General features: G+C 39.6%; 2 protein-coding genes across 8 annotated transcripts in view; both read right to left on the bottom strand.

The window, feature by feature from the left end:
• Positions 1–27,586, bottom strand: part of epha8 (eph receptor A8) — a 159,871-nt gene that overhangs the window by 22,663 nt on the left and 109,622 nt on the right. For 3 of the 5 annotated variants that reach the window (XM_085272929.1, XM_085272928.1, XM_085272926.1), the window contains 3 exons: positions 7,995–8,157; positions 2,430–2,562; positions 103–170 (listed from right to left, as the gene is read on the bottom strand). In XM_085272929.1, the coding sequence (XP_085129055.1) occupies positions 103–170; positions 2,430–2,562; positions 7,995–8,157 (364 nt within the window). The remainder of the gene's footprint in view (positions 1–102; positions 171–2,429; positions 2,563–7,994; positions 8,158–27,586) is intronic. The other 2 variants (XM_085272927.1, XM_085272925.1) reach the window with 1 other exon arrangement.
• LOC146573647 (N-lysine methyltransferase KMT5A-like) lies at positions 12,328–26,785 on the bottom strand. 3 transcript variants are annotated; one of them, XM_085272921.1, is made up of 12 exons: positions 26,663–26,785; positions 25,888–26,031; positions 24,694–24,856; positions 24,414–24,606; positions 20,409–20,453; positions 19,660–19,704; positions 17,415–17,459; positions 16,446–16,499; positions 14,278–16,267; positions 14,096–14,161; positions 13,333–13,647; positions 12,328–12,837 (listed from the first exon to the last, which is right to left on the bottom strand). In XM_085272921.1, exons 2-12 carry the CDS (start codon positions 25,994–25,996, stop codon positions 12,623–12,625), a joined length of 3,240 nt encoding a protein of 1,079 aa, XP_085129047.1. In that variant the 5' UTR covers positions 25,997–26,031; positions 26,663–26,785; the 3' UTR covers positions 12,328–12,622. The 3 variants fall into 3 exon arrangements, with proteins under 3 accessions (XP_085129047.1, XP_085129048.1, XP_085129049.1); XM_085272922.1 differs by lacking the exons at positions 20,409–20,453; positions 26,663–26,785 and having other exon boundaries at positions 25,888–26,562; XM_085272923.1 differs by lacking the exons at positions 12,328–12,837; positions 13,333–13,647; positions 14,096–14,161; ... (2 more) ...; positions 17,415–17,459; positions 26,663–26,785 and adding an exon at positions 21,158–21,202 and having other exon boundaries at positions 19,588–19,704; positions 25,888–26,115.

Genomic DNA, 27,586 nt, shown 5'->3' on the forward strand with positions numbered 1-27,586 from the left:
CTCTGAGGATGAACTTTATTAAATAGGGATGAAAATGCGACTTTGTCAAAGAATGCCATCTAATCTATTATTAGTAATAATTGAGAAATGGGCCAAACATACCGTGACCATTCTGGTAATGCATCTTCTCCTCGTCGGAGTCCTGGAAGGCTTTGCTATAGCCACAGTGTCTATACAAAGCACACACATACACACACACACACGCACGGCCACAAAAACACACACACACACACATGCCCATACATATACAGAGGGATGAATACAGGACAATAGTGGAAAACACTTTCAAACTCTAAGTATAGTTGAAAATTACTAAATCAATATTTGCTCATAATTAATTACTAAGTTTAACAAAGCTATTCATCACTTACTGACACTTAGTCATTTATTAACAACAAGCAGTGAGACTTTACGGTGTTACTGGCAACCAGTCAAGGGGTAGACTGGTTGAGGTGGTCTAGGTGTTTTTTGTTATAGCTGCAGAATAAAATGTAATGTAGAAAAAAGGGGACTTTTCTTATAGTTTCATACATTATATATACATCATTTTGGCATGTTTTCTGTTAAAAGCTTCTCCACACAGGGGTTCCTACCCCTAACTCTAGACTGGTTGTTGGTGAATTGGAGGATGATAAAAGGTTAAAGAGTAAAATTCCTTTCTGTTAGTTTGGTGAGGTGAGGTATCATTTTTATAATAGAAAACCTTTTTCTATGGGCATGTCCACATAATTAAAACTCAACATTATTAGAATCAATATTCATATTGACAAGGCAAAGCAAAGACATCCCAGGAGTACATTTAAGAGCGAAAAGGAAAATGACTTCTTCACTCATACACGTTCAAATGTTGCCACTGTAGCTTTAGGGCATGTGTTTTTTGATGTTAGGTCTACACTGATGCACTGCAGGGTATTTCATTTCCTGCTTACATGTAAAAATATCCTAGTTTACTATTTTGATAAAGATGTATAATAAATCAGTGACTGACAACCTACCCAGAGTGCAACAAAGTGATTATGGTGCTTATTAGCATAGACTGTATATATAAGATGGATTTTACCATTGGTACCCATTTACCAACCTACATGTATACTTTGGTATATGTATACCATGTACCTAATGTTAGTAAAGTTCTGTTTTAGAGCCTTGAGCTGAGAGGTTTCCCTGTCATCACCTTGGTGTTTTAAAACAGGATGATTGATCACACTGTAAAACTGAGGGGCACTGCACCCATGTTATAAGTAAATCTTGGTTTATTCTCATTTCTGACTCTAATTTGGACCATAATTTAAAAGATGTTGTGTTCAATATGCCCTCAAACTAATGACTGAACCCATAAAGTCATCAGGAAAGTATCACAGAACAAGAAGGAATTTCACCTCAAATTACTCTTAAAAAGTGTTTTTGCAACTGCAGGACTCACCCCCTGCAGGTCATTAGAAAAAAAAAGCAGGTGGTAAATATGTAGGTCTAGAGCTCTAGAGCCTGGTATGTCCACTAAATACTGACCATCAGCTAAAAAAGTGAGATGAGTAACAAATGAGATGCATGCTAGCATTAGCATGACTGCTAGCATTAGCTAGGCTACTTTGTTTTATTTTCTTAGATATATATATTGCATTAAAATTTTAATCAGTATAATAGATATATTATATCTATTAATATTTTGCAACGCTGTTTAATGCAGTTTACTTTCTTTGTAAAAACTAAACCTTTCCCTTGTGGTTTATTATTGCCTTGTAGTTAAATATTTTCATGAGTAAAGTGGCCATCCCCCTAAACTCAAATACCAACTCTTCTTTTTTCTTTTTCTTTTGCCTCAGTGGCATATGCTAAAAACTCTCCAGTCACGACAGCAGGATCTTGTCTGGAGTTCTCTAACTCATTATATTTTTTCCCACTTTTTCTATTGGCAATGAAAAACCTAATATGCACTGAAGTGTAAATTAATTAAGGGCAATGAAATTAATTATTTGGTACAGTTCTACAGAGATGTAACTAAAAGACATCAAAAGGGAGGGGTAGGGGGGTGGGATAAGTATGAATATTTGGCTTGCAAGCTACTGGACATGAATCAACATAATTAAAACCACTATGAGGTGGAAATTACAAGTTAGGAAATTAGCTAAATAAGACAGCAAGGGCTAAGGAATATTAGCCTTCAAAATTCTCCTTTATACATTATACTTAAGCTTGAAAATATAGCATGCAGACTTCTTGTGCATCTAGCATTACAAACATTTTAACGTCATAAGGGGTACTAAAAGGTACTAATGGTACTTCTCAAACACAGGCTTAAACAATATCTTCTCCCACATTTTTAGGTGGCAACAGCTGAGAGAAATACAGCGCACACGAGAGATTTGATCAAAAGAAACTACACAAAGAGGCATGGTCGTAAGAGTAGTGTAAGAAATTGTTCCACACACAGCAGAGATGGGTAGTGTGGTAAAGTGTAGCCTTGCCGTTTCCTGCAGATGATGATGGCCAGAAAGGTGACCAGACCAGACACCAGGGCCATGCAGATCCAGATGATGGTCATGGTGTTGTAACGCAAAGGAACTGCAGAGACACACAAACACAGTGTGTTAGCTGAGGGAACGCTGCCACAAATGCTCACAGTTTACACAAACACAGACACTGGTAAACACAGGTGGCAGGTAGAGTGTCATTGGTTAAACAAGATAAACAGAAATTTGGAGCTTTGTTAAATAGCCTCGCCATTTAACAATCACCTCCTGTTTGTCCATCACATTAGGTAGGAAATATCCAGCTAATGTGGTCAAATACCCAGAAAGACCGAATGTTGTCATAAAAGATTACATCTATATCTTTAAGTACACTGTCATACATAGATACATCGATGTCTGAGTTGATCTGCATAATAAAACTAAACGTTTTGGTTCAGTGAACACTGAAGTACACAGTAAGTGTTAGAAGTGTGCACCAACTATCAGATGAGCTTAGTAGCAGTGAATGTGGGAACAAGAAAGACAGAGTTTTTATAGAGTGAAAAGAAATATTGATCAAAATTTGAGGCTAGTGAACAATATAGTCTCCAAGCCAACAAATGCAAATATCCGAGGTGTGAAGATCCCTGTGACACAATGTGGTTTTTGTGATCTCTCATAATATAAACAATTGAGCTTGTGGGTCTTGCATAGTATCTTCGCTGTCCCTAGGACTGATCTCCTCTGGACAGAGATCTTGGATGTTTTTCCTGGGATCTGCTGGAGCCCATCGCCTAGCTTCAGAGTCACTGCACCAAGTGCTCCAATCACAACTGGGACCAATGTTATCTTCACCCTCCACATCTTCTTGAGCTCTTCTCTGAGCCCTTGGTACTTCTCCACCTTCCCATGTTCCTTCTTCGTGATGCTGCTGTCGTTTGGTATCGCTACGTCTATCACTCTGCTTCTCCACCACTACTATATCTGGTTGGTTAACCATCACCAGTTTGTCAGTCTATATCTGGAAATCAAACAGGAACAGTCATTCTCAACCACCCTAGAGGGCGGCTCCCATTTTGACCTTCCAAGCCTTCCAGGCCATACTCAGCACAGATTTTTCTGTACACTATGCCGGCCACGTGCTGATGGCGTTCCATGTATGCCCTGCCTGCTAGCGTCTTGCACCCTACTGTTATGTGCTGGATTGTTTCAGGGGCATCTTTACATAGCCTGCACCTGGGGTCTTGCCTGGTGTGATAGACCCCAGCCTCTATGGATCTTGTGCTCAGAGCTTGTTCCTGTGCTACCATGATTAGTGCCTCTGTGCTGTCTTTCAGTCCAGCTTTGTCCAGCCACTGGTAGGATTTCTGGATGTTGATCATTTCCTCTATCTGATGGGGCTCATACCATGCTCAAAACACTCATGTTTTGAGCCATGTACCCGTTCATCAGTACAAAAAGAACTGGCAGGAATATCAGGTAGCACAAGATTGATAGAGTCTGGGATTTACCGCACCAGGAAGATCTCAGGTGCAGATGTTTCAAAATGCCCCTGAGGTAAAATGACAAGCAGAGGAAGATGGCTGACAGCTGACCTATACTGAGTGATAGCAAATCAGGAAAAGGAACACGAGAATCTCGAGAAATACCAAGGGCTTAGAGAAGAACCCTAGAAGATGTGGAGGGTGACGTTAACAGTAGTCCCTGTGGTAATCGGAGCACTAGGTGCGGTGACTCCCAAGCTAGGCGAGTGGCTCCAGCAGATCCCGGGAATAACATCGGAGATCTCTGTCCAGAAGAGAGCAGTCCTAGGAACAGCTAAGGTACTGCACAGGACCCTCAAGCTCCCAGGCCTCTGGTAGAGGATCCAAGCTCGAAGGATAGACCACCAGCAGGGGCGAGAGGGGATTTTTTTTTATGTATGTGCGTGTGTGTGTGTATTGTTTGCTAGTTTGGTCTTATAACCCTTCCAAGACAACTGAGCAGCAATAATTGCTGATGATGCCTTTTCTCCTTGACACTAAGTTAACAAATGCTCCAAAACCAATAAACTGCTAAAATTTCGGCTTTTATAAAGGTGCTCACGCTTGCAGATAATCAAGTTCAGCAAGTGCATTTTATCAGCAGCACTTGGATTCTACTTTCAGTTGGATTTCCTATGGAAGCAGAAATGGTGTACTTTCTTTTACCATTACTATGACTTACCGTGAAAGACGTTACTGCATCATGTACATTTTTTCACATTATTAATTTTTAGTGTGTACAAAGTAATAGCAAAACATGCTCACTCTGTCCATTCTGTATATCTTCAAAGTTAAGTAAGTACAGTGGGGCAAAAAGTATTTAGTCAGCCACCGATTGTGCAAGTTCCCCCACTTAAAATGATGACAGAGGTCAGTAATTTGCACCAGAGGTACACTTCAACTGTAAGAGACAGAATGTGAAAAAAAAATCCATGAATCCACATGGTAGGATTTGTAAAGAATTTATTCGTAAATCAGGGTGGAAAATAAGTATTTGGTCACCTCAAACAAGGAAAATCTCTGGCTCTCACAGACCTGTAACGTCTTCTGTAAGAAGCTTTTCTGTCCCCCACTCGTTACCTGTATGAATGGCACCTGTTTGAACTCATCATCTGTATAAAAGACACCTGTCCACAGCCTCAAACAGTCAGACTCCAAACTCCGCCATGGCCAAGACCAAAGAGCTTTCGAAGGACACCAGGAAAAGTATTGTAGACCTGCACCAGACTGGGAAGAGTGAATCTACAATAGGCAAGCAGCTCGGTGTGAAAAAATCAACTGTGGGAGCAATCATCAGAAAATGGAAGACATACAAGACCACTGATAATCTCCCTCGATCTGGGGCTCCACGCAAGATCTCATCCCGTGGGGTCAAAATGATCATGAGAACGGTGAGCAAAGATCCCAGAACCACACGGGGGGACCTGGTGAATGACCTGCAGAGAGCTGGGACCAAAGTAACAAAGGTCACCATCAGTAACACACTACAACGGCAGGGAATCAAATCCCGCAGTGCCAGACGTGTTCCGCTGCTGAAGCCAGTGCATGTCCAGGCCCGTCTGAAGTTTGCCAGAGAGCACATGGATGATACAGCAGAGGATTGGGAGAATGTCATGTGGTCAGATGAAACCAAAGTAGAACTTTTTGGTATAAACTCAACTCGTCGTGTTTGGAGGAAGAAGAATACTGAGTTGCATCCCAAGAACACCATACCTACTGTGAAGCATGGGGGTGGAAACATCATGCTATGGGGCTGTTTTTCTGCCAAGGGGACAGGACGACTGATCCGTGTTAAGGACAGAATGAATGGGGCCATGTATCGTGAGATTTTGAGCCAAAACCTCCTTCCATCAGTGAGAACTTTGAAGATGAAACGAGGCTGGGTCTTCCAACATGACAATGATCCAAAACACACCGCCCGGGCAACAAAGGAGTGGCTCCGTAAGAAGCATTTGAAAGTCCTGGAGTGGCCTAGCCAGTCTCCAGACCTCAACCCCATAGAAAATCTGTGGCGGGAGTTGAAAGTCCGTGTTGCTCGGCGACAGCCCCAAAACATCACTGCTCTCGAGAAGATCTGCATGGAGGAATGGGCCAAAATACCAGCTACTGTGTGTGCAAACCTGGTAAAGACCTATAGTAAACGTTTGACCTCTGTTATTGCCAACAAAGGTTATATTACAAAGTACTGAGTTGTATTTTTGTTATTGACCAAATACTTATTTTCCACCCTGATTTACGAATAAATTCTTTACAAATCCTACCATGTGGATTCATGGATTTTTTTTTCACATTCTGTCTCTCACAGTTGAAGTGTACCTCTGGTGCAAATTACTGACCTCTGTCATCATTTTAGGTGGGGGAACTTGCACAATCGGTGGCTGACTAAATACTTTTTTGCCCCACTGTATATATCATGTAAATTGAAAGTGACAGTAGAAGGTTTCCAGTATGAGTTTGAAACTAATTTCGCCTTTTCTCCAAAAGGTCTGCTTGAAAATGTTGATGATGGTAGAATTAATTACAGCTTTGTGTGAGAAAATTATTGGCAATTTTCTGTAATTATGTGATATTGACAGCTGACCTAACGTTCACCCACATTTTTGCGTGGCTATTGGTAGTTGCTTTCTCTGTTTCAGAAACAGCTGATGAAATCAGCGTCTTGTACTTGTCAGGATTAAGAATAGAGATGTCATCATCCTGCGCCGGAGTCAGAATTGATTGCAAACGAAATGGCAAGACATGTGGATGAAATGGATGGACTGGGCTGTTGAAAGTCGGTTAACAGAAATAGCAAACCTTAAAAAACACATATAGATTTGACACATAGATGTTAGATTTAACAGTCTGAGCCAATGTCACAGCCTGTATGACTACCCAGCCACTGTCAACTGATTAGGGCAAAATAACCTCCACTACCAAACACTGACATGAACTGGATGTTAAAAAAAGCTGAATCCTGAAAAGACAGGATGGTGCCAAATGGTCCTCAAACTGGTCCCACTGCAAACCTTCACAATATATAGAGAACAATACAGAATTCTGCCAAAGGATAATTTACTAGACAAGTTAAAAATTTGACCTGATGTTGGAACTAAATACGGATCATCAAAGCCTTAATATTTTATTTTAAGTGACCAAATTTAACCAGTCCATTTTATAACTGTCAAAAACAGTTGTCACACATGAACTCGACTGTTGCCTATGCAAGCACGCAAAAGGAAAGCCCGGGGCTGCAGTTCATGTGCAAAAACAGCTAAAGACCTTTGGAAATGAAAGTTGAGTATCAGCAAAATAAAAGTTATTCTATCTTTGTCCTCTGGGAACCATACATATGCCCATTGTTCATTAGAATCCACCCAGCGTGGACTAAAGTGGTGCACTGACTAAGCCTAATCCCAAAACTTGGGACTTATTGATTACTCAGCATGAAGGCTCATGGAATGTGTACAGCCCTCTTGTTCAGTCAGCGAGAGTTTGGTCCGGTGAACAGCCTCCGAAAGGAGGCTATTAGTCAGTGAAACAGCACTGGGACTCCAACTAGGCAGGTGGTTGAGCTTTGCAGACCTAGCGCCTGCTCAGGACATTATCTGCCAAATCCCTTATTAGGAAAGAAAAATATTCGAATAGAAGTTTTCTGTAACAGTCTGTGTTGTTCTTACTTCAGGTGAAAGACATGAAACTTCTACCCCACAGCAGCACTGTGTTTAGCTGTTTGAAGCCTGTGTAGGCTGCAGCTTTGCTGACAGGGGTGACCCTCTAACAAAGCACAGATCAATGGAACAGAGGGGTGGACTGGGGCAGTTATCACCCAAACCTTTCCAGCCTAGGACCATGCTGTGCTGTTTGGCTTGACTTTGAGGTGATAGTCATTTAACTGTTGTTACTGGACTTTTTTTTCCCAATGTATCAAAGGTTTCTAGTGACTCATGGAGAGCAGGAGATTTTACCAAACAATTTAGCGATACAGCGTTTTCTCTTTTCTTTTCTCCTCGCAGACCAGTGTACACGCACATACACACACCTGCTTTCCCAGTCTGGATCTCTATGTTCTGGCTGAAGCGTCCGCAGCCTGCTGAGGTTCTGGCTCGGACCTGGAAGATATACTTGGTACCTGGCTTCAGCCCTGACACTCGGGCGCTGGTGTTTTTGGACTTCAGAGTGGAGTAACTGTGCTCTTCATTATCCTGCAAGAATGACAAATACATCTAAAGATTAGGGTTGTGAAGATTGGTGTGACTTCCAAAAATGTGTTTCAGAAATGAATTAAATCAGTCGGCTGTTATTCTCGAGGTGTGGAGTAATGTTCCTAAACAAATGCTTTGCTAAGCACGTTTTACATTCAAGTTGTTATTTGGCATCAGTGCGCGATGCATTAAACTGTAACAACAGCAAGACCAAATCTAAGCAAGAAACCTTTAGGGTCTACACTAAGCTAGACTGTTTTTGTGACTAAGCCTGTGACTGAATACCACAATGAAAAGTGAATAAAAATTTAAATATTAGCAGACTGGGGGGAAAAAATCAAGTGGAAAACACAAAGCTGCAAATCAAAGTCTCTTTCTTGACAAACCCAGGTCCTCGATATTTATATATATATTACTGCATCCAGGACCACCTGCAAAAAACATAACAATGAGATACAAAAATTGCAATATATAACACTCTGGGTTGACATAAAACTAAAATATTTACTTTAACACACAATTACATGAGTGGCTTTATTTCTTATTAATGAACAAGTGAATTCTAAAGCAGTGATACAAAATCCCACATTTCATTCAAAATGTGTTTTTTTAAAGAATAATGACATAACCCCCAAAAGCTGAGAGACTGTCTAAAATGTAAACAAAAGCACAATGTAATGATTTACATAAACCCGTATTTTGTTTATAATAGAACACAGAAACGTCCCAAATTCTAAATTAGAAAAATTGCAATTTTAAGCTCATTTAAATTAGATGAAGGCAACGCAATTAGGCTGGGATGTTTACCAGTGTCGCTTCTTTTAATAACAGTCTGTACTGGATTTTTGGGAGAGGATGCTGTCCCATTCTTGTCTGATCTAGACAACAGTCCTGGGTCCCAGGTCTTCTTAGTCATAGTTTTCATTTCATGATATGCCATGAGAGTTGCAAGTCAGTGGATTCTGTTCTTATTTACATTTTATATACACCCTTTCTACAAATAATAAATAAAACCACACAGTAAAGACAAATATATATGTCCCAATATAAAAACACACAGTCCAACGTACAGTCTTGCAGGCTGTTCTGCTTACACACTTCATGCACACACTGGATGCAAACAAGCCAAGAATAATGGACACAAAAAATTGAAGGAAATGCTAACTACTGATTCAGCCAAATTAGTGGGCTGATCCATCAGAATCAGAATCAGAATCAGAAACTTTATTGTCATTGTCATGAGAACAACGAAATTAAGAATGGTCCCCGATCATTGCATCATCCCTAGCAATATCAAATATAAATAAAACAATAAAATTCAATAAATAAAATAGATAGAATACTTAAAATACTAATAAGATATAACAGTAAAACATTCACATACATTCCCACACACATGCTTCAGACCGTGCATAGATTAACACAAGAGTGGCGTGATGGACATTTTTTTGTAGTATTCAGATGTGTTATTGCAGTTGGATAACAGCTGTGTTTGAGTCTATTAGTCCTTGCTCTGATTGCCCTGTACCGTCTGCCTGAGGGCAACAGTTCGAACAGGGAGTGGCCAGGATGTGAGGTGTCTTTTATGATGTTTTGGGCCTTTTTAAAACAGTGGGCATTGTGTAGAACTTCCAGTGTGGGGAGAGGGCAGCCAGTGATCTTTTGGGCGGTGTTAATGATCCCTTGGAGTGCTTTCCTCTGAGCCCCTGTGCAGCTAGTGTACCAGATGCATATGCAGTAAGTTAGAACACTCTCAATGGTGGCTCTGTAGAAGGACACCAGCAGTCTCTGTGTGATGTTATTCCTCCTGAGAATTCTCAGGAAGTACAGTCTCTGTTGGGCCTTTTTCAGCAGCTCAGAGGTGTTCACACTCCAGGAAAGGTTCTCCTCTATATTGACTCCCAGGAAGCGGAAGCTTGCCACCCTTTCTACACAGTCCCCATTTATGAATAGTGGTTGGATCTCTGCCTTTTTCCTTCTGAAGTCTATTATGAGTTCTTTGGTTTTTGAAGTGTTGAGGAGGAGGTTATTGGCCTTACACCATGTTTCTGACATACAATTAGTAAATCTCATACAGCACACATTATTTAAGATGCTTTATCTGCCCACAGCTGCTACACATCTGCAAGCTGCTTAGCAACCCGACTTTTTCTCATTCTCTTTCTTTTTATATTGCATCCTCATCTGTGTTTTGTAGGCAATTAAAAACTTTTTACTGTGTATTCCATTTTTAACAAAAACAAACTTAAACAACAGGCAGATGATATTCTTCAAACCAACAATTTAAACTACATTTATCACATGAATGCATGAACACTATAGTTTATTTGGACTCCTTTCCAAATGCGCTATTATTCTTCCATGAAAACCCACCAGAGCGCCAAATGTGTATTGATCCATGGCTGACAATAGACCTCAACAAGATGCAGCATTTCCACCTGTTTGAGTAATATTTAATCAAAGCTACAGTGCCACCATTGTTTTAAAAAGGTAACTGAGCTTTTTTTGGAAATCACACTTTATTATTGAGGCCCATTTCTTATGATGAATCTCTTCAGTATGAAGCAGAGGACCTGGATCTGAGGTTTGCAGACACCGTAGAAAAGATGTAATGAATAATGAGGCAGAATTATAGGATTCGGTGACAATAAGGAAACTGCAGCCCAGATTTATCCTGTAAGTGCCTTTAAAGACGACTGAAAAAAATGGAAGATCACACTGAATCTACCACAGCTATCACAACACTCACTTTATTTCTTACAGTCTTCTTTAACTAGTAGACTCATTAGAGCCAATGCTGAACACAGGAAATGAATATAACCTGCTCTGTCAGTTAGACTTTATTGCCATGTAAATGCCTCAGAAAATCTTTTCATCTGCTTCTGTCAGTCAGAAAAATGAACCCTGAATCGTGTTTGTCCTATTTTCTTGTTTCTTTTTTGATATTAGATTCATTTGTGATGCATCTTTTAGTTAAAAGTGAATTGTCAATATTATTATGCATACCTATCTGTGTTACAAAATTCAGCTGTTTTCATGTACATATTCATCAAAAAGGGGATGTGCAGTTTATCATATTCCTATTTTGAAGTCTTGATCATGTTCATCATTATCATATCATTATCAATAATTTAGACATATTTTAAATGTGTGGTGGAAAAACACTCAACAAAACAATATAAAGAGTTACAAGGTGCATGGAGACAGTAGAGCAGCTGAATCATTTGGGTGTCCCGGGGAAGGATAACAGCCAAATTATAAAGTGTTGGCTCTCTCTTGTTTTCATCATCGTCAGCTGCAGCAGCCACCATCCTCGCCGTGACTCACTGTTGTTCAGTACAGTACTAAAAAACCTTACGAAAGCACATTGCTGACTTGTCCACTTGAAAATCCCCCACAGGCGTCTCACCCCTGAGCGAGGCCAGATTAAGACAGCAGCGCAAGAGACGAGCTAATCCTTCAGAACTCCCCACACCATCCTGCTTGTTTGGCTATGAGACCGCCGGCTCTCAGGCTGCTCCCTCTGCAATTAGCTGATTTCTATCAAACCACACACACACACACACACACACACATACGTGTTTTCATGATATATCAGTACCTATGACAAAAATGTGACAAATGGGAACGTGCCTTTCTGAAGGTCCTAGAGGCATGGGAATCACAAAAAATTTGACCCATGCTTCCAGGAACACGCCCATCTGTTGAGATTTTGGCTAGGGTTAAATTTTGGTCAAACCTGAATTTACTGCTACTTATGAGGACACTGTCAGGTTTATGTGACTTATGAGTACCATAAGGTCACACACACTGATATTTCATGTTTAGGTGAATTGTGAAGCCCATGGATACACACATAATTTTCAAGTATACATGACTTATAAGGACCAGGTAAGGGTAGGGTCTGTATTTTCAGCTTGGCTCCTTTTGAGATTACAATATAATAGGCATGGATGCACAATAGTAATGCTCACCAGTCGGGTAACTTCTGACAGAAATATCAGACATTCATGTGTTAATACAACACAGTAAATCTGAGCTGTATAGAGACTTAAAAAGAGACATAGCTCAAAAATGTGGTCAGTCTACTTTTTAAGTCTTAATATTGTATTGCATTAATTTTGCAGTGAATGTTTATGTGAATAAAAACATGGAACATTTTCTGCCTTTCTTATTTTTTAATTACAAAATGCACCCATAATAAACAGATTTATGGGTATAAACAATGCAATGCAGAGACCTGTAATACTGAAATAACTGTGAGTGACCTGCAATACTGAAATAACTGAGAGTAACAAACTATCTCCCTTGAGTATTAACTTATGATGGCAAAAACCAGGAGAAAGGACTGAGTAACTTAGTCATTACTAACCCAACAGACAAAGTCAAAAATTAAAAAAAAATAAAAATGAAAATCAAGTTAATTTTAACTGATGCAGCATTCCTGAACCTGCATTTTGTAATTTTATTTATTCATCTTTCTTTTCAATGCTACGATCCTGTTGTGGATGTAATACTTTATGGCAACCCAGTCTCTGCCTTTCAGAGCTGCCGGCTCTGCTTGGATGCAGGAGTCACATTCCTTTTTGCCAGGTACTTTGCAGCTTGTTATGAAATGAAGTAAGTGCCGCTCAACAGCCTTTACTTCATCATCTGTCCACTTGCACCTTGCCTTCCCAGCTGTCATAAATGGAAACAAAAAAATATATATCTTAATGCGAATGTAAGATAAGAGAGAAAATATTCTAGTTTCTAATGTGAATACAAAATGTTCTTAAACCTTGCTTTCTACTGGAGCACTTTAAAGGAGCAATAAGCACAATTCATCATACTTAGGTTGAAGGAATTAAAAATGGCTATGTGAATAATTAGAGGTGTAATTTCATCTGGAGTACAGCATGAAGTCACAATCCCTCTCTCTGTGTTGATCTCCAGCCATAGACTTTGGTTTGGTTTACAGGCAGTGCAAAACAGCACACCTAGCAGTGAAAAGATATTGCTTAATGCTCCTTCAAGGATGCTTGGGATGAACCATTTGAAGTGCTGTGTTCTGCTGGGAATCAAAGAAGATGAAACGGATTATGATAAAAGCTCTTAATAGTGTCATGCCTGAAAAGAATAAACATGTCCATTGATAACAAGTATATTCACTTAAAACATTTTGTATATGGGTACCTTTACCCTTTCCTGGTGCAGTGTTGCTGATGTTTTTGCTGTCCAGGGTGGTTGAGGCAGAAGCGCCCTCCATATTGTCCAGGGTGGTTGAGGCAGAAGCGCCCTCCATGTTGTCCAGGGTGGTTGAGGCAGATGCGCCCTCCATATTGTCCAGGGTGGTTGAGGCAGAAGCGCCCTCCATATTGTCCAGGGTGGTTGAGGCAGAAGCGCCCTCCATATTGTCCAGGGTGGTTGAGGCAGAAGCGCCCTCCATATTGTCCAGGGAAGCTGAGTAAAGTGTGTGGCTTTGGTTCCCAGAATTCTTGGTCCTTGAGCCTTTGAAAAGTAACAGTGAAATATGAGAATTAATGCATTTTTTGTTTGCATTGTAGGCAAAGTCAGCATTGGGCAGTGTGTAATTTTACATTTGATATGAATATTTTACATGTGAACATAATCTACTAATAATACTCATCAATACTCAGGCATCTCCCTAGAAACACATTACTTGCATGCACTACCTCTCAACTTGTGTGCCTAATCTCACAGAAGTGGACCTCCTAATCCTTATATTTAATATTTGCCTTTGTATTGCTTATTTATGCATTTTGCCAGACTTCAATGTATCCAGATCTTTTAGTACCATATTAATGAATGGTGTCTACCATTCTGTCTAATTTATATACTGCTGTCCCTTAAGCCCATCTAACATGACATGAACCTATTAACTGTCTCCAGTCTCATAACTTAAAGATATTATCACACACTGGGCAAGTCAAGATACCTTTGTGTTGTTGAGGGTCAGTGATGGTTTCTCCACTGGAATCATCATCACTTGTAACTGCTTCATCTTGTTGGGGAAAAATAATCAAGACAAAATATTTATATTAGAATCTGCTGAACATTCACAAATGTTATATTCAAAGATAACTATGTTTCAAAAAAAAAGAAAGAAAAAGAATTCACCATCAGGATTGATCACGATGTCATCCAGCCCTTTCCCCTGCAGGTCAGACAGTTTTCCTTTCTCCATTGCAATCAACAGTTTGCTGACTTTTGCAAGCTGCAGGGTACTCTCTGGAAGCCGGTAGAATTCTCGATGGACACGGATGTCGTGTCCGAGAAAGGTGGCAAGTTGATCCATTTCATTTTCTTTTAGATTTAGTACTGTGGACAAAGTGGCAACTTGTTTCCGCAATCTTGTTGAGGTAAGGGCCTCTGGGTACTTTGCACCACATTTATTTGCATACTTGCGAAAGCAGTCAGAGCCTCTGTAATGGGAAAGGACACCTGGGCGTGCAAACAAGTACACATTCTCTGTGTGGACTTGACACTCACTTCTGGCTTTTGCGAGGAGCTCCATTGCAGTGATCATGTCAGGTGTGAGAAGCACAGGTACCATTCTTGATCTTTTACCACGAATCTCAACTCTGTCAAAGTGCTTTGCAAGTTTCCTTTCAAACTCAGTTAGGCCGATCATAATGTCAGGATTCAACTCTGTGCGATTCCGGGATGTAAAAACCTGGAGCTCCATTTTTGAAACTTCTCCTTGCCTTTTTCTGTTAAATAGCACTACCTGCGTCAAAGTCACTTGAGCAAGATTTCCGAAGGTTGTGCTGTTGGGTTTTTCCTCAAGGTCCTTCATGTACATTGCGGACTTGGTAGCAAGAAACGTATGCAGCAGTGACACATCCTGTGTAAATGGCAAAATCTGTGGTTTATTCCATTTGGCTTGTTGAAGTGTGCCCAATGCAGCAGCTGAAATGGACTCTGACCACTTTTTTTCATACAGAGTGGCAAACTGCTTGGCTGACTCTGCAACATCATAGCGATTTGCAATGATGGCTTTACACTGCACAATGCTTGCAACTTTAGCCAAACTGTGTCCCAATTTCAAAGCCAAGGATGGGGTTTTATATGAGTTGCTCTCCTGCTCATAACCAGCAACAGCTCTGACTGCTTGTATGACATGGGGAAAGTTAGTAGGCATAACAAGGTCTTCTGTGCTCTTCAAAGGTGTCATAGCTCTGGCGGTTATCAATAACCTTGCGATCTCTCTCATTTTTTGGCGTATGTAATCATTCCTTTTCTCATTTGGTTTTCTGCCATTGTACAGTGACTCACCAAGGCTAAGAATGTCTCTTTCACTCGTTACTACAAAGGAAATGTCATCCTGATTCATTTCACAAGCAATCTTCCATACAGCTTCATGAACTTGATCAGGTTTCGGTAATTGCAGATGCATCCGTCTTTGCCCAGAGGGAGCTTCCTCATTAAACCTCTGAGGGCACCTTCTCACATGCCTCCAAAGGCAATTTCTTGCATATAGTCCTTGACAAAATTTACAATGACGGTAGTCCTCAGATCCTGTTGCAGTAGTGGGTCTTCGACAAGCAACCATTTCTCCAGCACCAGAAGTTGCCACAGTAGCATTATGGTTAAAGTTTCCCCTCTTCTTAATAGAGCGCAACAAATCTCTTCTTTTGCAGGATCTTTTATCATAACTGAAGGCGCTTGCAACTTCCGGCACATTACCGTGGGCAGATTCAAGGTGTCTTGCCAATTTAGCAATGGCCTTTTTACAATATAGACAGTATTGCTTCTTGTTGTACTTGCTTTGTCTTTCCGTGTTTGGCAAAGGTAGGACTTTTATGGAGCTGTTTTTAGGTGATGTGACCCCTGATGAATCAAAACTGCGGCTTGTTACCGAAGTACTGTGACTGCTACTTCTCAGTGACAAATTAAATGTTGTAGGTTTCTCTGAACTGGTGATCTTCCCACTGTGTCCTGAAGCCGTCTCCAATGCCATGTCATTTAACGTATTTTGGGGAACCACAGATTCTGTGATTTTCATGTCCACACTATGGAGACTTGTGTCAGAGGAACTGCCACATGAATCTGGGAAATAGTCTTTATCTTCATAATCCGTACAATCTGAGAATTCATCAGTAGAGATCTGAACGAAAATGGAGAAAAAGCATCTTTGTATTTATTAATAGCTAGAATGTCATTCCCCCTCCAGTAGCAGAACATTCTGCAATCCATGACTTGATGAAAATGCATTCATGTAGTAAATATGCATAATTACATAGCATAAACAATTTGAATGAAGAAGAAAAAGGCAGCTGGCTTACCTGCTCTGAGGTAGCTGTCTGGTGAAAGGTGAGAACTCGAGATTTTTGTCTGGCCTTACATGAAACGTAACAAATTCAATGTTTGTAATTATAATTCATTTGAAAACTAACTCAAAATTATTATGCAATTCAGTATACTGTAAAAAACATTGCTAGTAGGTTAAGAAATGAAAAACAATGCATTGTAACTTAATAGTGAGAATGATTTAACATACATATCACACACTTTGTGTCATGTCATTTTGACATAAAATCTTGGGTGAAAATTAATTTGTGAACCCTGTCAATCATTAATTATATTTGCTGAGATGAAAGGCTGCATTGAGTTCACATATATGTCACAGATACATTAGTGAACATTATTGACAGGAGGATCTGAGTTCCTTATGCCAGATTCTATAGAAACTTAACACAGTACAGTTCTGCTACCCAACAATATGAGGACAGTGTAACACACACACACTAGAGTTGTTGGTCCAACCATATGAGGACGTATTCTGAAACACACTCATGTTCTTCACAGCTTGAAACAATATGAGGACATGACGACTGAACACATGTAGAGTTCATGTTCCTGACTTCTAACTTGTCCTGCTGTTGTCAATAAAAGCTCTAAACCCAACACTGATGTAAAGCCATCTATTTCCCCAGAAATCCAATCATGTAAACTGATCAGCTTCAGGTTAAATGGACAAAAACATGTGTAAAAGGACAAAAATATTAAATTTAATTGGAATAAAGACCAAATTGATGCTTTAAAGGGAAAGTTTGGACTAACAACTGGTATAGCCAATTTCCTTCTCCTAATGCTAATGTTGATTTTGGGAAACTTTCACTCAAACTGATTGTTTTAATACAATCAAAGTGCATTTCATTTATGCACTAGGCCCAACTGACTCATATACTTGATTCCAAATACAAAAATTTATGCGTAACCTGTTGGAGGAATGAAGTGGATTTGTCACTCACTTCTTGGTCTGTAGGAGGTTGGGACAGGGTCTCAACACTTGGTGTCTGCAACAAAAGACAACAATATAATGTCAGAAACATTCTGTACTACAAATGCTGACTAGCTCATTAACTACAGATCATACTTGTTTCAGTGAACATTATTACAGAAGGATCTGACTTCCTTATGCCAGATTCTATAGAAACTTAACACAGTACAGTTCTGCTACCCAACAATATGAGGACAGTGTAACACACACACTAGAGTTGTTGGTCCAACCATATGAGGACGTATTCTGAAACACACTCATGTTCTTCACAGCTTGAAACAATATGAGGACATGACGACTGAACACATGTAGAGTTCATGTTCCTGACTTCTAACTTGTCCTGCTGTTGTCAATAAAAGCTCTAAACCCAACACTGATGTAAAGCCATCTATTTCCCCAGAAATCCAATCATGTAAACTGATCAGCTTCAGGTTAAATGGACAAAAACATGCGTAAAAGGACAAAAATATTAAATTTAATTGGAATAAAGACCAAATTGATGCTTTAAAGGGAAAGTTTGGACTAACAACTGGTATAGCCAATTTCCTTCTCCTAATGCTAATGTTGATTTTGGGAAACTTTCACTCAAACTGATTGTTTTAATACAATCAAAGTGCATTTCATTTATGCACTAGGCCCAACTGACTCATATACTTGATTCCAAATACAAAAATTTATGCGTAACCTGTTGGAGGAATGAAGTGGATTTGTCACTCACTTCTTGGTCTGTAGGAGGTTGGGACAGGGTCTCAACACTTGGTGTCTGCAACAAAAGACAACAATATAATGTCAGAAACATTCTGTACTACAAATGCTGACTAGCTCATTAACTACAGATCATACTTGTTTCAGTGAACATTATTACAGAAGGATCTGACTTCCTTATGCCAGATTCTATAGAAACTTAACACAGTACAGTTCTGCTACCCAACAATATGAGGACAGTGTAACACACACACACTAGAGTTGTTGGTCCAACCATATGAGGACGTATTCTGAAACACACTCATGTTCTTCACAGCTTGAAACAATATGAGGACATGACGACTGAACACATGTAGAGTTCATGTTCCTGACTTCCAACTTGTCCTGCTGTTGTCAATAAAAGCTCTAAACCCAACACTGATGTAAAGCCATCTATTTCCCCAGAAATCCAATCATGTAAACTGATCAGCTTCAGGTTAAATGGACAAAAACATGCGTAAAAGGACAAAAATATTAAATTTAATTGGAATAAAGACCAAATTGATGCTTTAAAGGGAAAGTTTGGACTAACAACTGGTATAGCCAATTTCCTTCTCCTAATGCTAATGTTGATTTTGGGAAACTTTCACTCAAACTGATTGTTTTAATACAATCAAAGTGCATTTCATTTATGCACTAGGCCCAACTGACTCATATACTTGATTCCAAATACAAAAATTTATGCGTAACCTGTTGGAGGAATGAAGTGGATTTGTCACTCACTTCTTGGTCTGTAGGAGGTTGGGACAGGGTCTCAACACTTGGTGTCTGCAACAAAAGACAACAATATAATGTCAGAAACATTCTGTACTACAAATGCTGACTAGCTCATTAACTACAGATCATACTTGTTTCAGTGAACATTATTACAGAAGGATCTGACTTCCTTATGCCAGATTCTATAGAAACTTAACACAGTACAGTTCTGCTACCCAACAATATGAGGACAGTGTAACACACACACACTAGAGTTGTTGGTCCAACCATATGAGGACGTATTCTGAAACACACTCATGTTCTTCACAGCTTGAAACAATATGAGGACATGACGACTGAACACATGTAGAGTTCATGTTCCTGACTTCTAACTTGTCCTGCTGTTGTCAATAAAAGCTCTAAACCCAACACTGATGTAAAGCCATCTATTTCCCCAGAAATCCAATCATGTAAACTGATCAGCTTCAGGTTAAATGGACAAAAACATGTGTAAAAGGACAAAAATATTAAATTTAATTGGAATAAAGACCAAATTGATGCTTTAAAGGGAAAGTTTGGACTAACAACTGGTATAGCCAATTTCCTTCTCCTAATGCTAATGTTGATTTTGGGAAACTTTCACTCAAACTGATTGTTTTAATACAATCAAAGTGCATTTCATTTATGCACTAGGCCCAACTGACTCATATACTTGATTCCAAATACAAAAATTTATGCGTAACCTGTTGGAGGAATGAAGTGGATTTGTCACTCACTTCTTGGTCTGTAGGAGGTTGGGACAGGGTCTCAACACTTGGTGTCTGCAACAAAAGACAACAATATAATGTCAGAAACATTCTGTACTACAAATGCTGACTAGCTCATTAACTACAGATCATACTTGTTTCAGTGAACATTATTACAGAAGGATCTGACTTCCTTATGCCAGATTCTATAGAAACTTAACACAGTACAGTTCTGCTACCCAACAATATGAGGACAGTGTAACACACACACACTAGAGTTGTTGGTCCAACCATATGAGGACGTATTCTGAAACACACTCATGTTCTTCACAGCTTGAAACAATATGAGGACATGACGACTGAACACATGTAGAGTTCATGTTCCTGACTTCCAACTTGTCCTGCTGTTGTCAATAAAAGCTCTAAACCCAACACTGATGTAAAGCCATCTATTTCCCCAGAAATCCAATCATGTAAACTGATCAGCTTCAGGTTAAATGGACAAAAACATGCGTAAAAGGACAAAAATATTAAATTTAATTGGAATAAAGACCAAATTGATGCTTTAAAGGGAAAGTTTGGACTAACAACTGGTATAGCCAATTTCCTTCTCCTAATGCTAATGTTGATTTTGGGAAACTTTCACTCAAACTGATTGTTTTAATACAATCAAAGTGCATTTCATTTATGCACTAGGCCCAACTGACTCATATACTTGATTCCAAATACAAAAATTTATGCGTAACCTGTTGGAGGAATGAAGTGGATTTGTCACTCACTTCTTGGTCTGTAGGAGGTTGGGACAGGGTCTCAACACTTGGTGTCTGCAACAAAAGACAACAATATAATGTCAGAAACATTCTGTACTACAAATGCTGACTAGCTCATTAACTACAGATCATACTTGTTTCAGTGAACATTATTACAGAAGGATCTGACTTCCTTATGCCAGATTCTATAGAAACTTAACACAGTACAGTTCTGCTACCCAACAATATGAGGACAGTGTAACACACACACACTAGAGTTGTTGGTCCAACCATATGAGGACGTATTCTGAAACACACTCATGTTCTTCACAGCTTGAAACAATATGAGGACATGACGACTGAACACATGTAGAGTTCATGTTCCTGACTTCCAACTTGTCCTGCTGTTGTCAATAAAAGCTCTAAACCCAACACTGATGTAAAGCCATCTATTTCCCCAGAAATCCAATCATGTAAACTGATCAGCTTCAGGTTAAATGGACAAAAACATGCGTAAAAGGACAAAAATATTAAATTTAATTGGAATAAAGACCAAATTGATGCTTTAAAGGGAAAGTTTGGACTAACAACTGGTATAGCCAATTTCCTTCTCCTAATGCTAATGTTGATTTTGGGAAACTTTCACTCAAACTGATTGTTTTAATACAATCAAAGTGCATTTCATTTATGCACTAGGCCCAACTGACTCATATACTTGATTCCAAATACAAAAATTTATGCGTAACCTGTTGGAGGAATGAAGTGGATTTGTCACTCACTTCTTGGTCTGTAGGAGGTTGGGACAGGGTCTCAACACTTGGTGTCTGCAACAAAAGACAACAATATAATGTCAGAAACATTCTGTACTACAAATGCTGACTAGCTCATTAACTACAGATCATACTTGTTTCAGTGAACATTATTACAGAAGGATCTGACTTCCTTATGCCAGATTCTATAGAAACTTAACACAGTACAGTTCTGCTACCCAACAATATGAGGACAGTGTAACACACACACTAGAGTTGTTGGTCCAACCATATGAGGACGTATTCTGAAACACACTCATGTTCTTCACAGCTTGAAACAATATGAGGACATGACGACTGAACACATGTAGAGTTCATGTTCCTGACTTCTAACTTGTCCTGCTGTTGTCAATAAAAGCTCTAAACCCAACACTGATGTAAAGCCATCTATTTCCCCAGAAATCCAATCATGTAAACTGATCAGCTTCAGGTTAAATGGACAAAAACATGTGTAAAAGGACAAAAATATTAAATTTAATTGGAATAAAGACCAAATTGATGCTTTAAAACCCTCGCAGGGTTTAAGTCAAAATAGGGACCCTTTGGATTTTTGATTCTCAATATATCAATCATTTTAAAGACTAGTTGCATGAAACTTGGCCATGAGGTGCATTTTAGGATTATTTTTAAAATTCAATGATCCCCTCTATGGTGTGGTATATAGCAAAGGAGATTCACATAAGTGTTACCTCCTGTGTTCCTCGTACCATTTTGGGTCCCATTGACTCCCATTATAATCACATATTTTCGATATACTGTAATCCTGACATGTGATGATGCCTTTCTCGTGAATACCTAATGGATCTAAGCCTCAGCCTTCAAAATAAAGGAAAAATAGGTTTTGGATCAAATGAGCAAAATATTAGGTACAGCACCACCATAGACATTTTCAGTGGTTTTGAATGCAGGACATGGTTAACTTACTATGCAAAATACATGACAATAAAACAGCTCACCACCATAAAATAGTCTTGATGTAGTGGAACTGATATAACAGAGTGGTGTGAATGTGATTGAGAATATATTTATACTGTGTGTCGGTCGCAAACAAAACAGCCTATAGAGCCGCCTTCTTGAAGTGAACAACGGCAGCCTGCTCCGTTTTTTGTTTTTTTTCCCTTCTCTGAACCTCTGTCAGTGTTATGTTGCTCCACTTTGCACACACTGGCTCTGAGCAAGTGAGTGGAGGGGTGCAAAAGCAGCCACGTGTTTGCAGAGCAGAGGGGGGAGGGGTGCAAAAACAGCCACCTGTTTGCAGAGCAGAGGGGGGAGGGGCAGTTGTTACTCTCTCAGTGGCAAGTCAGCAGAGCTGGGGGAGAGACAGAGAGAGATCCTTTTCTATCTTCTTGGATTCAAGTGCACATTTGAAGTCTGTGAGAATAGTTTGCAGCCTTGTCTTGCGAGTCATTTCTGCACAGACGCCACGAAATGCACAGACGCGCGCACGGACAACACAAAGCGCACGGTCAATTTCGGGGAGGCTCTTGCTGAGAAAGAGCAGCAGTGCTCATCGTGCAAACAGCACATTATTATCGTAACTGCTGCAAAGATATATATATTCTGAAACACACTCATGTTCTTCACAGCTTGAAACAATATGAGGACATGACGACTGAACACATGTAGAGTTCATGTTCCTGACTTCTAACTTGTCCTGCTGTTGGCAATAAAAGCTCTAAACCCAACACTGATGTAAAGCCATCTATTTCCCCAGAAATCCAATCATGTAAACTGATCAGCTTCAGGTTAAATGGACAAAAACATGTGTAAAAGGACAAAAATATTAAATTTAATTGGAATAAAGACCAAATTGATGCTTTAAAACCCTCGCAGGGTTTAAGTCAAAATAGGGACCCTTTGGATTTTTGATTCTCAATATATCAATCATTTTAAAGACTAGTTGCATGAAACTTGGCCATGAGGTGCATTTTAGGATTATTTTTAAAATTCAATGATCCCCTCTATGGTGTGGTATATAGCAAAGGAGATTCACATAAGTGTTACCTCCTGTGTTCCTCGTACCATTTTGGGTCCCATTGACTCCCATTATAATCACATATTTTCGATATACTGTAATCCTGACATGTGATGATGCCTTTCTCGTGAATACCTAATGGATCTAAGCCTCAGCCTTCAAAATAAAGGAAAAATAGGTTTTGGATCAAATGAGCACAATATTAGGTACAGCACCACCATAGACATTTTCAGTGGTTTTGAATGCAGGACATGGTTATCTTACTATGCAAAATACATGACAATAAAACAGCTCACCACCATAAAATAGTCTTGATGTAGTGGAACTGATATAACAGAGTGGTGTGAATGTGATTGAGAATATATTTATACTGTGTGTCGGTCGCAAACAAAACAGCCTATAGAGCCGCCTTCTTGAAGTGAACAACGGCAGCCTGCTCCGTTTTTTGTTTTTTTTCCCTTCTCTGAACCTCTGTCAGTGTTATGTTGCTCCACTTTGCACACACTGGCTCTGAGCAAGTGAGTGGAGGGGTGCAAAAGCAGCCACGTGTTTGCAGAGCAGAGGGGGGAGGGGTGCAAAAACAGCCACCTGTTTGCAGAGCAGAGGGGGGAGGGGCAGTTGTTACTCTCTCAGTGGCAAGTCAGCAGAGCTGGGGGAGAGACAGAGAGAGATCCTTTTCTATCTTCTTGGATTCAAGTGCACATTTGAAGTCTGTGAGAATAGTTTGCAGCCTTGTCTTGCGAGTCATTTCTGCACAGACGCCACGAAATGCACAGACGCGCGCACGGACAACACAAAGCGCACGGTCAATTTCGGGGAGGCTCTTGCTGAGAAAGAGCAGCAGTGCTCATCGTGCAAACAGCACATTATTATCGTAACTGCTGCAAAGATATATATATTCTGAAACACACTCATGTTCTTCACAGCTTGAAACAATATGAGGACATGACGACTGAACACATGTAGAGTTCATGTTCCTGACTTCTAACTTGTCCTGCTGTTGGCAATAAAAGCTCTAAACCCAACACTGATGTAAAGCCATCTATTTCCCCAGAAATCCAATCATGTAAACTGATCAGCTTCAGGTTAAATGGACAAAAACATGTGTAAAAGGACAAAAATATCAAATTTTGTCAATAAAACCCTGCACTGATCTACTCTGGTCTTCATAACTAGAATAATATCTATCTTTTCATCTACTAATATTTAACATTCCCTGTACTGCACAATCTATGAAGAGGATTTACTTACCAGAGCTCGCCATGGCCACATAGATTCTCCATAGTCATAGGTGATTTCACTCTCCGCTTGGATATTTTCAATAGCAAACAAGCAGAGATGAGGTTTATCCTGGACTGCCAGCTGTTTCATCTTGCAGTTTGGGTACTTGTGGTCATCATTAACCAGCCGGCCAAGTGAGTCGTCTTCACGGGAGGCATCAATGCTAAAAGTGAAGAAAAGAACATATGTTTTGTTCACTAAAAACATAATGTTGTAAAGAACAACTGATATTGTATATGCCTTTACTTACCACCATGTGCTATTTTTCCATTTAAAATCAAATAGGAAAGCAGTTTGCTTTTCTGTGTACTTTTTCTGCCGCTTGTCCCGTTCATGTTCTGAGATAAGCTCCCCACGGTACTCGACCACAAAGGATCCCTTTTCAATTGGTTCAGAGGCAAATACACCACGTCCTAATACAAGATGTTCAATAAGTAGCGTTAAGTAATACAATCCAAATCAGGTTTACTGCAGCTGATCAGCCACTGACAAAACATATGCAGAACAAACAATCACAAAATGTTTTAATTGTGAGGGGAACATCTAGATCAGGGGTGCCCAATCCCGGTCCTCGAGAGCTACTGTCCTGCAGCTTTTAGATGCATCCTTGTTCCACACAGCTCTCGAGGACCGGGATTGGGCACCCCTGATCTAGATGCTTACGTTCAGGGCTGCAACAAATGAGTTGATACAATAAATAAATGCTAATAATAAAAAAAACAATTATTAAAATAGTTGGCAACAAATTTCAAATACATGAAAATATAAAACATTTTTTAATCTAGATGATAGATAGATAGCTAGCTAGCTTTGGGAGGTTCCCTCAGGGAAACTGAAGCAATTGTTATATATTTGTCACGGTCCGGGGCAGCGGCCGTGTGGAGAGTGGAAGGAGGACCCAAAACGCAGCACTTATTCAGGTGTGAGGGTGATTTATTGATAATATCAAACACAAAGTGGAGATGGCAAACAGAACTAAGGACGAAACTAAACTGGGATAAACTACACAGAGGAGTGGGAAACCTGAACATGAAGGGAGAACAGCAGGGAGAGCACGCAGAGGATTACACCAGGTATGAACACAGACGACGCGACGAGGAACAGAGGCAAACACACACTATAAATACACAGAGAGACACTGGGAAGTCACACACAGGTGGGAGACACAGCTGGACCTGATTAACCTGATGAGACAGGGGAACACTAACACCAGGGACCAACAGAGGGAGCACAAACCCAGAACCCAGTGTCTAAAATCCCAAACACAAACCATCCCAAAACAGCCATGAATAATAATGAAAGTAATAACAATAAAGAACATAAACACAAAGTCACCGAGTCATGGTCGCAGGGCCATGACAATATTATTAAATATTATAATAAACATTAGTTGCAGCTCTGGTAATATTCATGCAGTAGCCATAAGGAACAACATATAACATACCTTTATAGTCATTGATCCATTGGGCCTTTAAACAAGTCTTGTCACTTCCAGATAAAATAAAGTGAGCAGCCTCTGCTTCAGGACGAAGTCTGAGTCTTCTTTTTGACATGTTCTTCACTCTCAATCTGCTCAACCTGTACACATCTTCATGAGAAAATGACGAAAAGTCAGCAAGACAAAACCAACCAGTACTTTCTTTACATGGTATTTTAAATAGTATTTTTCTGCCTTAAATCACAATGCATTTGCTAATCAGACTAATATACCAGTGCAAACACTTTGCAAATGTAATGTGACATTAAATTACCTTCACGAATAATTTTAACATGCCAATACACGGACAAATACTGTAAACTGTGCACTTTACTACCATTACTGAAACACTAATGTCATTGATTTGTGCTAAACAGGAAAACATTAATATTATCATTTAAATCCCAGAAAACATATCTTGAAATAAAATGCGTGTTGCAGTAGCCTACACTTAAAAAGAGCTTAGACTGACTGTCTCTGCAGTTGCAGATGCAGAGAGGGCCGCAGGCCCTTTAACTCCAGTGGAAATTTAAAAACAACTAAATTTAACTTCTAATATCTGTTGCTGAAGATAAAGCTAAAGTATATTTATTACCATTTATCATCATGCACCATTTTAACTTTATTCAAATCGATTGTGTGTTGTTTCCATTCCATTTAGCTAACATTAATTAGCTTGTTAAACATACAACTTTACCTCGAAGCGTGCGTGAAATCATGGATATCAAAGGTAAATACATACGTCAAGATAAATCTCTCCTGAGTGCTGAAGGTCCCGGATGTGCCGTTCACGCAGAGCTCCGGCGAGTTTGTATCTTGCCGTGACCAGCAGCTCTTTGGTTGAGGCTTTCGAACAATCAGATGCATCTTTACTCACTTGTTGACCAATCAGAGACGTCGTTCTATGCTCCACTGACGAAATGCTGCATCCTCTCACCAGCCACGGTCTCTCCTCGTCCATTTAACAACAAAAACACAGCAACACGTGCTGGATTTGAGGTAGGAACACTTGAGAACTGTCACAATGTTTTGCAAACTGCTGTTACAGTTAATTTCGTTCCGTTAATTTGTTTGGTTCCTATTCTTAAGTAACACTTAATACACATGTGGTTAGCTTGCTGGTCTAGTTTAAGTTAGCATGGGCATGCTGTTCACTGAGAGTAAGGCCAAAATTGTCCTGATATTGTCAGTGTGTTATCATAAACATGCAGCACCCCTAGACCCCCAAGTTAAAATACAGATAATAGATAAGCAATTTAAGAAAATAAGTATAATGTATATAATAAATGATTTTACTGTCACTTTCCTGGGTCTGTTGACCCAGCGTTTTAAGTTTTAGTTTGTTTGGATGTCGATGTTTGTTTATAAGTTCTTTAGGTTTGCTAAGTTCATTTGTTTATTAGATTACCCTTGTGATGTCTGTTTTATTGGGAAAGTCCTTGTCCTATATGCAATGAGTCTAGTTTTGTTTCCCCTTGTCCCAGCTGTTCCTCATCCCCTCATTATCTCTCTGTGTACTTACAGTGGCTTGCAAAAGTATTCGTCCCTCTTTTCCACATTTTGTCACATTACTGCCACAAACACAAATTGTCATGGTCCTGGGTCGGTGACCTAGCGCTTTTAGTTTATTATCATTTTCTAGTTTATTATTATTATGATGATGATT

The sequence above is a fragment of the Mchenga conophoros genome, linkage group LG5 (genome assembly GCF_057382185.1).
Source record: "Mchenga conophoros isolate Kocher_MC1m ecotype Shallow Benthic linkage group LG5, M_conophoros_male_GT1.1, whole genome shotgun sequence".
NCBI classification, from domain to species: domain Eukaryota; kingdom Metazoa; phylum Chordata; class Actinopteri; order Cichliformes; family Cichlidae; genus Mchenga; species Mchenga conophoros.